This window comes from Solea solea, chromosome 4, assembly GCF_958295425.1.
Source record: "Solea solea chromosome 4, fSolSol10.1, whole genome shotgun sequence".
NCBI classification, from domain to species: Eukaryota; Metazoa; Chordata; class Actinopteri; order Pleuronectiformes; family Soleidae; genus Solea; species Solea solea.
This window is the reverse complement of record NC_081137.1, coordinates 18,851,128-18,866,716: the sequence shown is the minus strand read 5'-3', so window position 1 is coordinate 18,866,716 and position 15,589 is coordinate 18,851,128. Positions and strand designations below refer to the sequence as shown.

The window sequence follows — 15,589 nt, the reverse complement described above, 5'->3', positions numbered from 1 at the left end:
GTACTCGATGCACAAACCACAGAAGAAGAAGGAGAGCAAAGGGCAGAGAGTGGGAGAGTTGAAAGAGTTGTGAAAGTGTTCATCTTTTCTGATATGCCAAGGCCACCGTAGTTCCTTTTAAAGGGAGAAACTATCTATCTAAAGAAACTATATAAATGTAATCACAGTTTCAGAGCGTGAAACTATTTTCTGTCTTGTTGGTGCTCGGCCTCGTTGTCCAATGATAAAAGTTTCCTCCCACTGCAGACCAGCTTGCTGGGAAGATTTCTGATGGGTTGTGTTGCCTGGAAACAGCCGTGCTTCTCTATGGGGGTGACGAGGACAAACTTTGTGGAAAGGGCAAACAGTCAGATGTCTCCTGGTTCTATCTGCTCCCTCTTTCGCTGTGTTTTTGAGTTTAATTGTCCCCAGAGAGTTCATAGAAGCGGTTAAGTTCTCAGATAATTAATTGTCCTGACTCTGCTCCCTCCCCACCCCCACCAAACCCCCACCATTATACAATTTTCCTGCTGCATCTCCGGAGAATAAGCCGAGTCGACCACTTCTGCCTGTGAATGGAAGATTAGCTCACTGAAAACTTGAGATGAATTCTGCTGCTTTTGAACCGTCTTTGGAGGACTTCAGTGTGTGTGCTTCTCTGATGTCTCCAAACATCTGCTCCACAGTCTCCATCTGCATTTCAAATATGGTAAACCTTCGCTCTGGAAAAAAAAAGTACTTTTATCAGTTCGTCTAATTGCCTTAACATGAGACAAAACAGCCAGGTCTCCCAGACGAAGAAAAAGTTTTTTTTACTTTTCTGCAAATCACGAGAACAGTTACATTTGTATATTCTGCACAGAGTAGAATGTTTGAATGAGATGTTTTGGCCAATTCTTTCGTATGTGCCAAATCTTTAAAATCTTTGAAATGGCGTAGTCCTCCAGTGTTTGAGCCTCATTTCTCATTGGGAAAGGTTACACGCTGCACTTCGAAGCCAGCTGGAGACTCAATGGTGTGTTGTAAATGGATTCTATGTTGGAGAGCATGTCGACTCTAAAACCATGATCTTTTTCTAGCTCTAGCCTCATATTTTTGTGCATAAACTTAACCACAGGTAACTCACTGTACCTAAACCTCAACATATTCACCCTCATTTCCTGATTTCTGCCAAAATTTGTACAAAGCGAAAGTGAAAACCCTGTCTCTTTGGTGCAGTAATGTCTCTGTGGTTCAAAGCTTTCTTCGTGGAGATGGTGTTGAGGAAAACACCCTCGAACCCAAGTGTAAATTACAAAAACTTTAGCAGCAGTTACATCACACACACACACACACATCCTTGTTTCGCACCTGGTGCTGAGGACTTTCTTTGTTCACACCCTTAGTCTTGCACACCATCTCAGATTAACTCATTCATAACCCCTGCTGCATTCATGTCTCATTCTTTGCCACTAAATATTTATAATCGTGTTTTTTGTACACCCTGTGAAATATTTCCTCACCTCTGAGATGTGAAGCCAGTGCAGCCATGTCTCTGGCTCCTGCATCGATTTTCCAATAAGTCAGTTAATCTTTACACTGCTGCTGCTGCGGAGTCTAAATCTGTGTTATGTTGTGGACAAAGGCTTCCATTTCAAGTTTTTTTTTTTTTTTAAATGTATTTGTCCCCAAGGGGGATTTAAAGGCACATAGAGCAATTTCCAGCCAGTACAAAACAACTCGACTAGGTCTGTTAAGTTATAATATAAATCAGAGTGAAAATAAGGCTTAAGGTTTATAGGGAGTCGAGGAGCTGAACAGCCTGGGGAGCAAAGGTTGTTCTCCTCCACTGTGTCCTGCAGCCAGGGCAGCAGAGACGTCCTGAGGGAAGCCGCTCCAATGCTGGTGCTGGGGACAGAGCGTGAGAGGCGTTCTGTGTGCTCATACATGGTGGTGATGGTGGCCAATAATTTGAGGGCAAACTTTGACTGTGCTCTGTAGATAGTTCATGTTTCCATTGTTTGATGAAGTGGAATAATAAGTATGAATGTATGAAGTATGAATAATACACTGAGAACTCTGATCTTTATTGGAAGAAAGTAAAGCTATTTAAATTAAGATTTCGACCTTTTTACCATGGTTACTAAAGTTGTGTTATCCTCTTTAATTGGTAAACATTCCAATTTGTATTTCTCCTTGTTTCAGTAAAGAATCACTCTGATGGTCTGTGTTGTAAGAAGGAACAACAGTGACGTTTTTGGTCTTCTTCACAATGTATGTTTTGTTTATTGTGTTTTTTTTCTTCTTGTTAATAATTCCAAAAATTCCCACAAAAAAACCCACTGCTCCAAACTAACTGATCACATTTGATGTTCCTTTGCTGGAGGAAACAGTTAAACATCTGAGGAAAAGCAGCCACGAAATCTGCTGGGCTGTTTTGTTTGATAGCCACACACACATTGGTGGAGGTGCAGCCAGTAGATGGGTTCATTATAAACTCCTTTACTCAGCAATACAGCACAGAACAAGAGAGCAGCAGTGTTACATCTTATTAGTTTTCACAGCTGTGTTACATTTCTGTCCAGTCGATTTTTTTTTCCTGACATTTAATGGCTCACAGCAGCTCTAGTCTCCTGTGTAAAGACTGGACAGAGAGACTTGATGAGGTTTTTAACTTGGTGTCCATGTTTTTAGAAATTATTCTAGCTTAAGTTTGGCCAAAGTGGCCAGTCTGTCTTCACAGATTAGTCCATTGTCTTTGTGTCCATGTGTTATCCATGTTTGTGTCCATATCACCAGTAACTGACGTTAATGCGTGTTTGAATGGGCCTTTAGTGGCACTCCATGTAAATCAGATGTACAGTGGCTCATTCATATCGATAAGCACCAGTATTAGGAGCTATAAAACCCAAATGTCACACACACTTTACTCACAGAAAAGTGTGAACATCTTCAAATCATAATCTAACTCTAATAGAAGGTGCTGGTAGTACAGTGAATGTACAAGGGTGCGTGTGTTACATGAAAAAAGTTCTCTAAATGTTTAACTTTATATAAAATATACACAGGAGGATAATATTTGTGTTTGGTTATAAACCGACAGTGGCTCGCACAGTGTCTGCCTTCAGAATCGTGCCTTCATGCAGAGAAGGGTCTCATCAGGTACACACACCGTGTTGCTAGGTATCCTGTCGATTCAGCAGTGCCAAGTCAGTGGCTGCGTGTGTTCAGAATGCCAACTTTTGTTCCATCTTCATTCCAACTCCTCCACCCCCAGATTTCCACCTCCACCTTTCTGCGCGACTCATCCTCTGTATCCCCCGTTTTCCAGCACAACTTTACTCTCGCTCTCTCTCTCTCTCTCTGAGGAAGAAATAAACACATTAATATAGAAATAAGAAATGTAGATGGTGAGGGATTAGTTCGGTTCCCTGTTCACTTATTCTGCTGAATCGATGGACAGTTACCACGGTAACAGGAAGGCTGGCGCCAAAAATATATTCTATACAACATCTTTTATACCCCCCCCCCCCACACACACACACACACACACACACACACACAGACATTCAGTTTGTCGACTGGTGCATCTTCCCACATGCACCACTGTGAAGTCTCCTCCCAGCGCAGGAAAGCTTGTGACTTCAAATGAGACATTCAAGAGACAATTAAGTTTTTGTTTTTTTTGAAACTCTGCAGCACACATGCACACTTTACCTTGAAGCTTGCTCTTAATTTAAGGGGCAAAGCAGAGCTTCCGTGTGTTGTGTCACAAACTTCTCTCTCGTCTGCAGGAGCTCAGTCAGTTAAAGTTAAGAATCCAGAGATTGTGAAAGCGTATGTGACTGAAGTTTATGGTGAAACCCTCAATCCCCCCCCCGCGTTATAAACTATAATCAGTCTAGTTGAGCTCAGGTGTGAGCCATATACAAACCTCCAAGCTGAGCACCCGTGCTGCAGCTGCTCATCAACCACAGTGCTCCCACTGTTTTTGTCAGACGGTCCCACTGAGTCTGGAAGTGTCTTTGTTGGTAATTACTGATTACCGTTTCAGTGATTTGTCTTACGACTGTAAAGTTCTCACAAAATACCAGTTTGAGAAGGTGATATGCATCAGGGGCTGCAAAAACTTAGCGATTTGGGATTGACGGCTAAATGAATTGTTTTTGAAGTGTTTTCGTCTATTACAGATCAGAGTTGACAGTTCTTGCATCTGAACATGACGGCCCCCTCAAAAAACATGCATGTGCACAAATATCTTTTTGGTCGTGTCAACAACAAGACAAAACAACAATATGTTAATAAGACCACACCGTATTTAAGTGGGAAGTACACTAGAGGATATTTTGGAAACCAAAGCCATCGCAGCAAGTTTGTGAGTGAGTTTTAGCTCAAGGGGACGTCACTCTTCTCCATTTTGGTTGTACTGTGAACACTCAACACATGTGTATAATCAGACAGTTCTCACATACGTTGCATGGACACATATTTGCTGTATATATGATCCTGAACATCATACTAAAGAGACACTTTCGAGATCTTATTTGGAAATCACAACCAAGTCACATCAATCCAGAACTTGTACATTTCAGCCTGGGAATCTGAGCGTCACCTGAATTTCTTTGATTTGGACAACAAAACAGTGTTTGACAATGTCGTCATTTTCATTCTGTGACATTCTTCACCATTTACTAACATTTTATTGTACCAAGCAACTAATCAATTAAGAGTGATACTAATCCCTAATTAACCAATAATGATAATCGAGTCCTAACACCTAAGCCTTAAACCGTCCTGCTTATTTTAACCACAAAAGTGCCAGAAAAACAGTGACGTTAAAATGGTGTATTAACAAATTATATTTATATATAAGAATTTTGAACAGTATAAAACATATTTACAATTAGAATTTTTTGAGTCTTTGTCTGAATGTGCAAAAAGAGGCCAACTCTCTCCTCTTTTATCGACAAAGACGCTGATTCGCCGCTCCCTGCGAGAGCGCGGGTGATATTACCGTAATAACCACAAGGTTAGCTTTCACATACAACTTCTCCACTTTCAGAAACCGTTGGATTTTTCTTTTCCCGATAGAACAAACCGTCACTTAATTGCGGTAATGCAAATGGTGCCTGTGCAAACGTGTCATCTGTGACACGCTCGGTGTTAAAGGGTTAATCGTAGCTGTCAGTAAATACAGTTGTCTTAAAATCATAACAAAAAGCCAGTGTTTCAAATCCAAAAATTGTAATAAATTGAATGACCTGTAACACACCTGTAAGTATATGTGTGTGTTTTTTTTAATTCTCAAAAGAAGCATGGTCTAAGAACCTGCTTGGGTGAAATAGTGAGCAGTTGTGCTTGTGTTTATTTCTTTATTTATCTCTTTTTAGAGCATGGTGGTAGTGACAGAGCGAGGAGTACCGCCTGTTATGTAACGCCGTGTGTTTCTGTGAGCGAGAGCGGGTGAGAGATAGAGGAAGTGTGCGTTTACTGAGAGGGAGGGGGGGGAAGAAAAACTGTTCATCCAAGATGGTGTGTAACATGCTGGAAACAAAAAAATATATATGTTCGCTGCACGTTACTGTCGTGTGTGTTTAAGTGCAAACACACGTGTAGTACACATTATGGATTCTTGTGACAAACACGGTTCACATCATCGTGTATGCATCATGTTTTTCCCTGTTCTTCTCCCTGTTTGTTCCCAGTGATTCCTGCATAAGCAGATCTCATGCAGCTGGGGCTCACTTTCAGCTTCTCTCTCTTCTTCTTCATCTTCTTCTTGTCTTCTTCATGGGAGGTGTACATTCACATTTGCACTCCGCCGTCTTGACAGTTCATTCCCACCTGCTTACCAGTGAGCTGGGATGGTGCTTTGCATCAAGTGGAGGCTTCTTTTCATTGGCTTTTGGATTTTCCACACAGAAAGAAGAGGGGAAAAAAAAGAAAAGCGGATCTTGTCGCCTCATTGTGATTAAATGAGAGGAGTAATTATCTCACTCAGCGACGCTGCCACCTCCATCTCATCTCGTTTTATCAGCTTCTCTCGTTTAGTTTTTGGGTGTAATCCTTGAAGACGATTTATCACTTATCACTTGGCTTCCTTCATGTGGCTTCAACGCTGCCATGTTTTTTGCATGCTACTGTGCTTTGAGGTCAGGGCAGGTAAGGATTTCCAGGAGCGTGTGTGTGTGTGTGTGTGTGTGTGTGTGTGTGTGTGTGTGTGTCTTTTAACCTTACGTCTTCTTCATGTTTTCTCTAAAAGTGCAAAAGCTGTGTGAGCTTATACAATAACCACTTCCTCCAAACGGTATTGATTTTGATCATTGCGTCATTCATACTTTGTACCCATCAGCAGCACGTTAAGCCTCGCCGTCACCTCCACGTTCAACCTTGGATGATTTACAGTAGGAGCTAAGGCAGCGTAAGTCGGCTCAGTCCAAGCTTTGATCTCACACTATTGCAAAAAGCTGGCAACCGAACGGCAGCGGTGGCATTATATAGACGGAATGCACAGTTGATGATAAAAAATTTAAAAATAGGAAGATGTTTACGTTACAGTGCGGTGAGCTGCAGACAGAAATACACGTAATACACGTGTATACTGTAACATAGAATGCAAGGATGATTTTAATCCTTTGGTATTTCACCCTCATTAACTAGGAGGTGTGGATCTTAGGGTTAGGAATCACCGGGTACCTCGCGATACATGGTCCACGATACCAATAATACCACGAGACAACGAATCTGTGATCATCAATGTATTGCAAGACAATCATATAGCGATACATCCTGATATCTGTCTAACTGAAGTAAACAAAACATCATTTTTTATTAACTTCATTTGTTAATAAAATATCGATATTTGCCCTGGCGTATGGCAAATGACGATATATCGCCAAATCTGTAGTTTGACCTGCTCCTTTGACATTGAGTCTCCTGGATGCCTCCCACAGGAGATGGATGGATGGACTTAGACCCGGTGGTAGACACAGAACTCACTGGAAGGGTTAACATATCCCATCTGGCCAGGATTATGCTTCAGGAGGAGCTCGAACATGTCACCAGGGATAGTGATGTTTACAATGGATATAATATTGAAAAATAGACCTTTTGTTAAATCGAACCGAATCATTTTGTAACTTCATGTAGAACAAGAACAAGTTGTCGTAGGGATAGTAGTAGTAGACTTAATACATTTACCTCAGTTGCATTGAGCCATGTCAGGCCATTCAATCGCATTATTTCATAATGCATACAGTACAACGTGACCTCAGGCAGTGATGTTATTCTGACTCATTTGTACCGAGAAAACAAATAACCTTTATCACTTTTAGGCTGGGACACGAGAGTATGTGACCTGAGTTTTCTCTTTCTACTCGAAGGATTGAGAATACTAAGAAAAGAACGCTGAACTTTAACTTCTAAAACAAAATGGCACAGAAATGATAGCCACTGGTTTTTCTTTTCTTTTTGTATCCAAACCTTTACTTAAAAAGGCTCCATTGACGGTGTCTGCAAGGTGTTTTTTTTATTTATTTATTTATTTAATTTACCATTGAATAAGATCCTGTTTTTATGATTGAAATCATTCTGTAAGTGACATGAACCATGACATACAGTAAAGTAGGTGTGTGAATAACATAGGTCAGCGTCATCTGGCCTGGTTGGCAGTTTAGTTTGACCTGACAAGTATGCAAGTAACAGTGCAGACCTTGAAGCTAATTTGGTTTAATTCTGCAATGGTGGGTAATGAATCATCATAAATAACAATGTTCTCCCTCCTTTCCCTTTGTTTGCTGCCTGCCCACTGAGCAGAGGGGCTAAACTCAGCATGTTCTCAGTCTTTTCCCCACTTCCCTCCTCACACTCGAGACTGTTTCTCCTTGAGTGTTGCCTGTGATCAATAATTGAGCGATCCATTGGCACTGTTTTGCTCAAACCCCAGGTATAAACATAATGCATAATGATTAGGATATACTGTAAATATTCTGGGCTAGTTTCTGTAGAGGAATTTTCTCTTCACCATCTTGTTACCTAACCTGCTGGTAAAAGCCCCTGTGGGCATGCACAGGAAGTTAACAAGGGATTAAAGAGCTTTACACAGAGACTCTGACATGTGATGGAAACACTGTCGCATACTGCTGTACAGCAGTGTTTTCCCCCCAAACGTTTTATACAGGGAGACTATTTTTAAAGATAATATGGTCAGTTTAAATAGTGACAAGGGCAAAATTGTGTGGGATTTGCAATAATTCATAACCATTAGACTACAGTATCTGTCTTTTCTCACCGGCTATTCCTCAAGCCCTTATTAGGACGAGTTGTGATTAAATTTCTGTAGCAACTACTATTATTTTGAATAGGAAAATTTGCAATTTCCACAAAATACCGTAAGTTTAAATAACAACTTCATCTTGTGCCGCTGAAAACATACATACACGTTAAATCAAATATAAAAGAGACCAAATAGATGCATTTAGGCCGAGATAACAGGATATAATGGATTGTACTGCTCTTCAATAATGTGATCGATGAGCCTGCTTGCTTTAAGTGTTGCATTCCAGTTCGCGTTAAAAGAGGAGAGTGCAACTTGCACATCAGGTGCAGCATTCAGTCTTTTTCAGTTTTTTTTCTACAGTCTATTCTTTAACTGGGCTTATATGTTTCATTAATAAAGCTGCGGTCTGTGCACATCCATCCTTATACTAACTTACCTCACATGTGATAGACTGGCTGACTTTAGCTGCAGTCTTTGCTTAAGCCGGACATCTCTTGATGGGTTGTGCATCCATTTTCTTGTGGCTGGCTGCGTAGTCGTGGATTATTCTGGCAGAAACTGTGACTGTGGTGGGAACGCGAGCAAGCTCCCGTGTGTGGCTCCTAGATATACTGCAGACATTAATCTTTAAAAGAATGGAGACAATTCTGCATATCTGAGAAGAGCTGCTGTCCACCACACTGTGGTACAAAACCATGTCCTTGATCTCGCTGTACTATTTTGACCACATGCAGCCTGGTGCATGCTGTCTCCTGATACATTGTTTATTTAAATGCTAAAAGAATTGAGCACATGAGTCTCATGAGCTTGAAAGGGAACCTGTTGTCCTCATTTCCATTTCAAAATTCTTATTGTGGTACTAGGAATGAGTCTATATGATAGTCATATCCCCCTTATTCTCCATATGAGGGTCACAGGGGGTGCTGGCACGAATCTCAGCTGACATAGGGCGAAGGGGGGAGGTACAGATTTGGATCTGGTATCAGTCAAAGAAAATAGATCAAATCTACACAACTCGTGTTGGTGCTTCACTTAACACAGGCAGCATTCTGTAAAGAAGTCTTCCACCACCTTCATTTTTATCGTTCGCTTTGCAGTTTTAACGTCAACATCGCTTTTATGACAATGTTTTACTCTTGTTTTATTGAATCTGTTCTAGCTTTCTCTTTTATCTGCTGGCACGGCTCACTTTCTTTAATGCCAAAAAGGAAAAAAAATCACTTGCAGGTCATCGTGAGCGTGTGCAGTAAAATCGCTGGAATAGGACTGAATGACCTCCAAAAAAACGTCACACAATCTTGGCCGATGAGAATCATCCTCTGAGGCACTGGTTTGTGTTGTTGCCATTGGAACGCAGATATAGTCGGGCCAAACAAAAGAAAAGTCAGTCAGTCATCATCTACCGCTTTATCCTCAACCAGAGGGTCGCGGGGGGTGCTGTGCCAATCTCAGCTACATCGGGCGATAGGCGGGGTACACCCTGGACAGTTAACAAAAGAAAAGTTTAAAATGTAATTTATTCCTGCAGTTTTCAGCTTTCTTAATGGATCTTCAATGTCATTCCACATTTATTCTATTGTTGTCTTTAATATGTGTTTATATGTGAATGCTGGCTGTAACCCAAGTCGCCTTTCTGGGATAATAAAGACGCCTTGAACCTTGAACCTAGGACATGAGCGTTGGAGTGTTATGTTTTTGAAATACCCGTTCTTTAAGTTGTTTAAATAAGGTCAGAGACTGTATTAGACTGATGTCGGCATTGGTCGTGATGTCGGAATCATATCTGACACAAAAGATGGTATTGATCATCCCTATCTGGGACTCCATTAAGAGCAGCTTTGTGTGATTCAGATTTAAAGGTGTGTTCATACTTTTAGTGACTAAAACGGTGTCTTGTGCTGCAGTGTTTGTCTTTAGTGCCGTGCCTCTTACCTGCTTCCAAAGTTAAACTGTTTCTCCTGCACCCTCCCCTCCCCGTCTGTTGTCGGAACAGTGCTCATATTTTACTGAAGAATGTCCTTGGCCACAAGTGATATTGCACTGAATCACAGTATGTGGTTCCCTGCATGGGCGATGAAAATGAGAAGAACGGATACACTTAGCGGCCTCAGTTGGAGTGAGATGTTAAGCCGTTCCTCTCACGCTGAAATAATTCGGCAGCATGCATTTTATCCTCTCCTCTGTGGTGTTAAGCAGTTCTTTGCTGCGGTGGATTCATTCACCTCATGCAAGAACCGTCTGTACGAACACATTTTTTCAATTATTTCGAAGTAGCACGTTCACATTCAGTTTGAAATACACCAAGGGGCGCACAACACAGTGGGTGTACGTCTTGGCTTTGCGTCGGACTTTTTATAACATCACTGTCAGAGGCTTTAATGCAGAGACGAGCAGAAGGTTTTCGATGAAACTGTCGTTGGCAGCTTTCATATACACGAGTACAGCAGATGAGATTTATGCGGGTTGGCAGGGTTTACATCCTCCAACCAAAAACACTGGGCGTCCACGTTGCTGTCATCCACCTACTCACTCACTGTGAATGAAGCGTTATGCCGCTTCTTCTTTCTTTTTGTTGCCAAACTACTACCATTAAGCAGACAAAACGGCTGCTGCAGTGACACTGATGTGAACAAGATGTATCTTCCCAGTCGACACTTTTTCCGGACTGTACTGTCAACACAGCCTTTGTTCCAGACACCAGTCACACAAACATGCTCACAGCCACTAATTTACATGATCACGTAACACATCCAACTTTGTGTATTTGTGTGCGTGTGTGTGTGTCACCTCGAGAAGCATCCGTGCCTCAGCAGAGTCTGTCGAGCCCCGTGGTTCCCTCTTGGCTGCTCTCCCGACAGGAGGGTGGGGTGTGGGAGGGAATGGGTTTGCCGCAGTTGCCGATGCTGCGCTGGGGAAGGAATTCACTGCTGTCCCACAACATTGACAATGCTTGCATGCGCACACGCACACACTACAAACACAGACACCGGCACAATGAGCAGTGAGTCTAAGTGCTGCCCGGAGAGCAGGGAGTAGTTTGAAGAGAACACTTCCCAGCTGTAGGGAGGCTACTGTAGCAGGTTGAATTTACACACTCACACACAAACACACACACAGTAGTCAACCACACAGCTTTACACAGGCATGCAGGAGGAGAAGGAAAGGAGTTTGGAGGTAAGGAAAGACTTTAAGGCAGTTCTTAGTTTAGCATTTACAAGTGATTTGTGTCTGAAAAGTTGTGTCTCTGTGTGTATGTGTGTGTGTGTGGGCACTGCAGTCTTGGGTGGTAACGAGGGTGAACTAGCAGGAAAAACTGCAGCAAAGTCTGTCACCAATATCTTCCTTCAGCCTCTGAGTCATTCATGCATGTTTATCTGTGCACCGGCGATAACTAATGCACCTAATGTAGGTTTTTCTGTGCACATAAGTCGTCTGTTTTACTTGTGATGAATTCCACATAAGAACAGACACACAAACAGCTGTCAGGAGGAACAGTGTCGCGTTATCACGGTTAATTGCTTAGTTAACTGGCAGGAATCTATCGCTTACAACTGTGTTAATGTACGGTTATTGATTACGTTAATAGCTCGATTCATTTAGCTTTTTTTTTTTTTTTAGATTTGAAAATGATAAATTATTCAGCCCTTGTGTGTGCTTACTGCAATTTATTAGTTATGGTTAATAATACCAATAATCATTTAGATTTGTCAAGCACATTTCATGATACACAAGGCCACTGTGCACAAGTAATAGAATTGTTTTAAAGGCATTGGGATTCATTGCCACTAGAAAGTCTAGAGGGTCAGAATTGCCACAGGTTCTCAGAATGGCACAGAATCTATAATAGAGTACAAGTAGTGAGGAGGTAGTATATGATGTGGAAGTTGACTGGGAGCCCACTATGAGGGGTGCGTGTGAAGGGGATGTGATGAAATCCACTACCTGGAGTCAGAGCTCCAACAAAGTCATGCTTGAATGTTTTTCAAATCATTGTTCTCCCATTATTCCCCCAAACACTCTGTCACACTGCTGTCTTTCCCCCTTCATGCACGAGCCTGAACGTAGCCGCCAGTGTTTTCACCTGCACTCTCAGTACATCATAGCCAAACCTCCTTATAGTCTTCTGACAAGAGAAAGCAGAGCTGGTCCTTCTCTTGCCGCTGTTGCTGTCCCAGCATGCCAATCACCTGCCATGCTTCCCTGGCTGTCCTCGACATAGACTGGCACTGTAGTGGTCCACCTGGAGGGTCCAGCAGCCGACAGTCATGGATGCTGCAGCACTGCTGGTCTTCATTCTGGTCAGGGCTGTCAAGTGATCAAGGAGTTTGCATCCAAACCAGGCCCAAAGCTCCAGTGTTCAATCAAACCAGATCCTGTCGAAGAAACGTACAATGGTTTTTGGTGTCTAAACCACAAATACTGTATATCTCCGACTATATTATAATACCTAAGCTTAAAAGAAATCATGGAAAAATATGAATTACAATAGCTAAAATAATACCTGCACTATTTTTCCTATGCAGGTAGCACAGTTTTGGTCTGGGCCACTTTAACTCTGACCGTGTTAAGAAGTTGATTAGATTGAAAACACAAACAGTTGCTTCTCTCATGGGTCCATGATTACTTTGATGTACACAACTGTGAAGATGACATTTTTTTTTCACCACAAAGTGTGGCATAAGCATGAGGGTAATTATTTAGCGTCTTACATAAGATGTAAATCATCCTAGAAAAATAAAACAAAAAAACCCTGAGAAACAGTAGCAGTAGTGCAATATTGAGGGAGCAACTAATGTTGTTTTTCTTTGGACAGATTTTATTTCACTGCATAATATATTAGCTCCGGCTACAGCAAAACAACACAGCATGCTTTCAGTCCGTCACGTGTCCTGAGGATTGAGTTAAATGTGGCAGCCGTAGTCTCATAGGAGGATTAGGTGAGTTGGGTTAGAGCCTCTGAATGGACAGGTGTGTGTGTGTGTGTGTGTGTTTTATAGAGCTGATAATGAGGGCAGGGAACCGCAGTGTAACTCACATACCATGATACAGTGACTCTGCAATAATCGGTGTATTACAAGATAGTTATGTAACCATACATCTAAATATCTGTCTCACTGAAGAATACAAAGTTGCCTTAAACAGATGAAGTGCCAGATTTGGAGTTAGGTTTAAGGCCTTGAGCAGTGGAAGTACTTGCACAATCTCAGCCAAGTTTCTATGGTTACCATCTTCTTTGTTGTCTCTTCTGACCAAAGCAAGAGTGCGCAACCAGCTAGACTGTAAAGTGTTTCTACAGGGAGCATGAGCAGTCAGTGTGTACAGTTTGGACGGACTCGAGACTGATTTTAAGTCCACTGCAGAGACATAAAGATGTGGAAAGTATGACCTGGGCCTTTGCGTAAGCTCGCTTTCACTGCTGTCCAACATCATCCCACTGTCAACATATTATAGTGCAGCTAACTTGTTTTCATGATTCCCTTATTCATATAAGAACACAACATCCGTTTCCCGGTCAACACGCTCTTATTGGTTATTGCAGGGTTTGTAAATATTTCCAACAGGTTTAAAATGTAGGATTTGAAATGGGGAAGACCGATGTGTCCCGTGGCGTTAAAATCACGTCCGGTAAACACTCAGACTAAAATCGGAAGGCGCCCACGATTGTCGGAATGGCCAGATCGAGGCAGATTTTAGAATGCCACCTGATAATCTCTTGTTCTGAGGCTTTGGTGTTGTTATTTTGGCTTCAGGACTTTATGAATGCTCTCTTCTCCTTTTACTATACACTGCAAACCATATTTGTCTAAATACTATCAATGAGATGAGTGATACATTACTATTAGGAGGAGAGATGTTGTTATCATTACAAATCAGATGAATGATTCAGTCTTTTTTTTTTGGTTTGGTTTTGCCAGCTGGTTCTGTCTAATTTGTGTTTGGGAACTGTGTTTGATAACGAGGGAAAAACATGTTGACTCCTCTAGCTTTTATATCTCACGGTCTCTCTCTCTCTCTATGTGAGAACCATTATACCGGCCTTTGGCCCATTCATGCTTTCTCTCTCTCACTCTCTCTCACTCGCTGTCTCGCAGTCTTGCTCTCGTCCTTTCTCTTGTTAGAATGCTGGTATTGTTTCCTGGGGAATCCCCCCCCCCACCCCCCCTTCCTTTGCTTTTCTGTACTGGATGTCAGGGAATGTAAGAGGTAGAGACGTGGAAGAAAGAGGGAAGGTAAGACATGGGATATAATTCCCTGAAAGATTGTAACGATAAACCACTGACACAGCAGTTTATCCGTCTTTGTGTTTCACCCAGCGAGCATAATGAAGAATATGCTCTTGTTATTTAAGGGGACACAGGCCATATTTCTCTTTTTTGTGCAGTAGTTGCTGCATTGTAAATGTAAAGAATCCTTGCATCATGTATTCTTACCTAGAATCTGACTATTTTCTGTCTTCAAACTTAATAAGTAATTAACCCTTTAATATCCAAGCCTCCAAATGCCTGTCTGGACTTATTTTAACCATATAGGGGCCAGAAAATGTCCTGTGAGCTAAGTGCTTTTGCCCATTTTTCCAGAATTACTTTCAATATCTGGCGGTTATTTACAATTTACTGCATGTTAAAATAGTGAAATTTTAACAGTATTAAACATTTAAAATAAGACTTTGAGTTTTTGTCTCAATGGCCAAAAACAGGACCAAAATATGGCCTTTTTTCCTACTTAGGCTGATTCGCCGGCTTCCTGCAACACCGCGAGTGAAATTACTGTCAGCGTTGACGTCCGCTTTCAGAAACCATCTTTCCGATAGCACAAACCGTTGCGTAATTACGATAACGCAAAGTGCAACCAACGTGTCATCTGCGAGACACTCTGTGTTAAAGGGTTATTGATACGTTTGGACACGAGAACTAATCACAAGTGACACAAACATATTCCACTTTTTATTTGACGGCTATTCATTTATCCGTCCAGATCACAATGTACTGTCTGTATATGCATTTATCTGCACCCATGAGACTTCTTTTGATTTCTTTGACTTCTCTGCTTTCATGCTTTCCCCAGTGGTTTCTGTCTGAATGTTGCTCACTGAAGGAAACTGTGCCTTCTTTATCTTTTATATATAAAAAAAAAATCAAAGCTGTAATTCATAGAACAGAGGAAGGAGGGATTCAGTAGATCAGTAAATCGGCCTAAAGAGGAAATTAACTGGAGTAATGAGTCATTTGTTGGTTGACTGGGAATATGTGAAGCTGAATGGGGGTTAGAGTTAACTGGAATATACAACTCATTATGTGTAATAATGATAGAAAACACAGAAAATCACTGTTATTTTACTCTTCTATAATCAAA

General features: G+C 41.5%; 1 protein-coding gene across 29 annotated transcripts in view; it reads left to right on the top strand.

Moving 5' to 3' along the window:
- The window catches only part of dlg2 (discs, large homolog 2 (Drosophila)), a 153,146-nt gene that overhangs the window by 39,867 nt on the left and 97,690 nt on the right, over positions 1-15,589 (top strand). Inside the window, exon 1 of one of the 29 annotated variants that reach the window (XM_058626702.1) lies at positions 6,018-6,120. The exons of 27 other annotated variants lie outside the window; for them this stretch is intronic. In XM_058626702.1, coding sequence (XP_058482685.1) covers positions 6,082-6,120 — 39 coding nt within the window. In that variant the 5' untranslated portion in view covers positions 6,018-6,081. Of the gene's footprint in view, positions 1-6,017; positions 6,121-11,206; positions 11,411-15,589 lie in introns of those variants that run through there. One more of the 29 variants, XM_058626704.1, reaches the window with a different exon arrangement.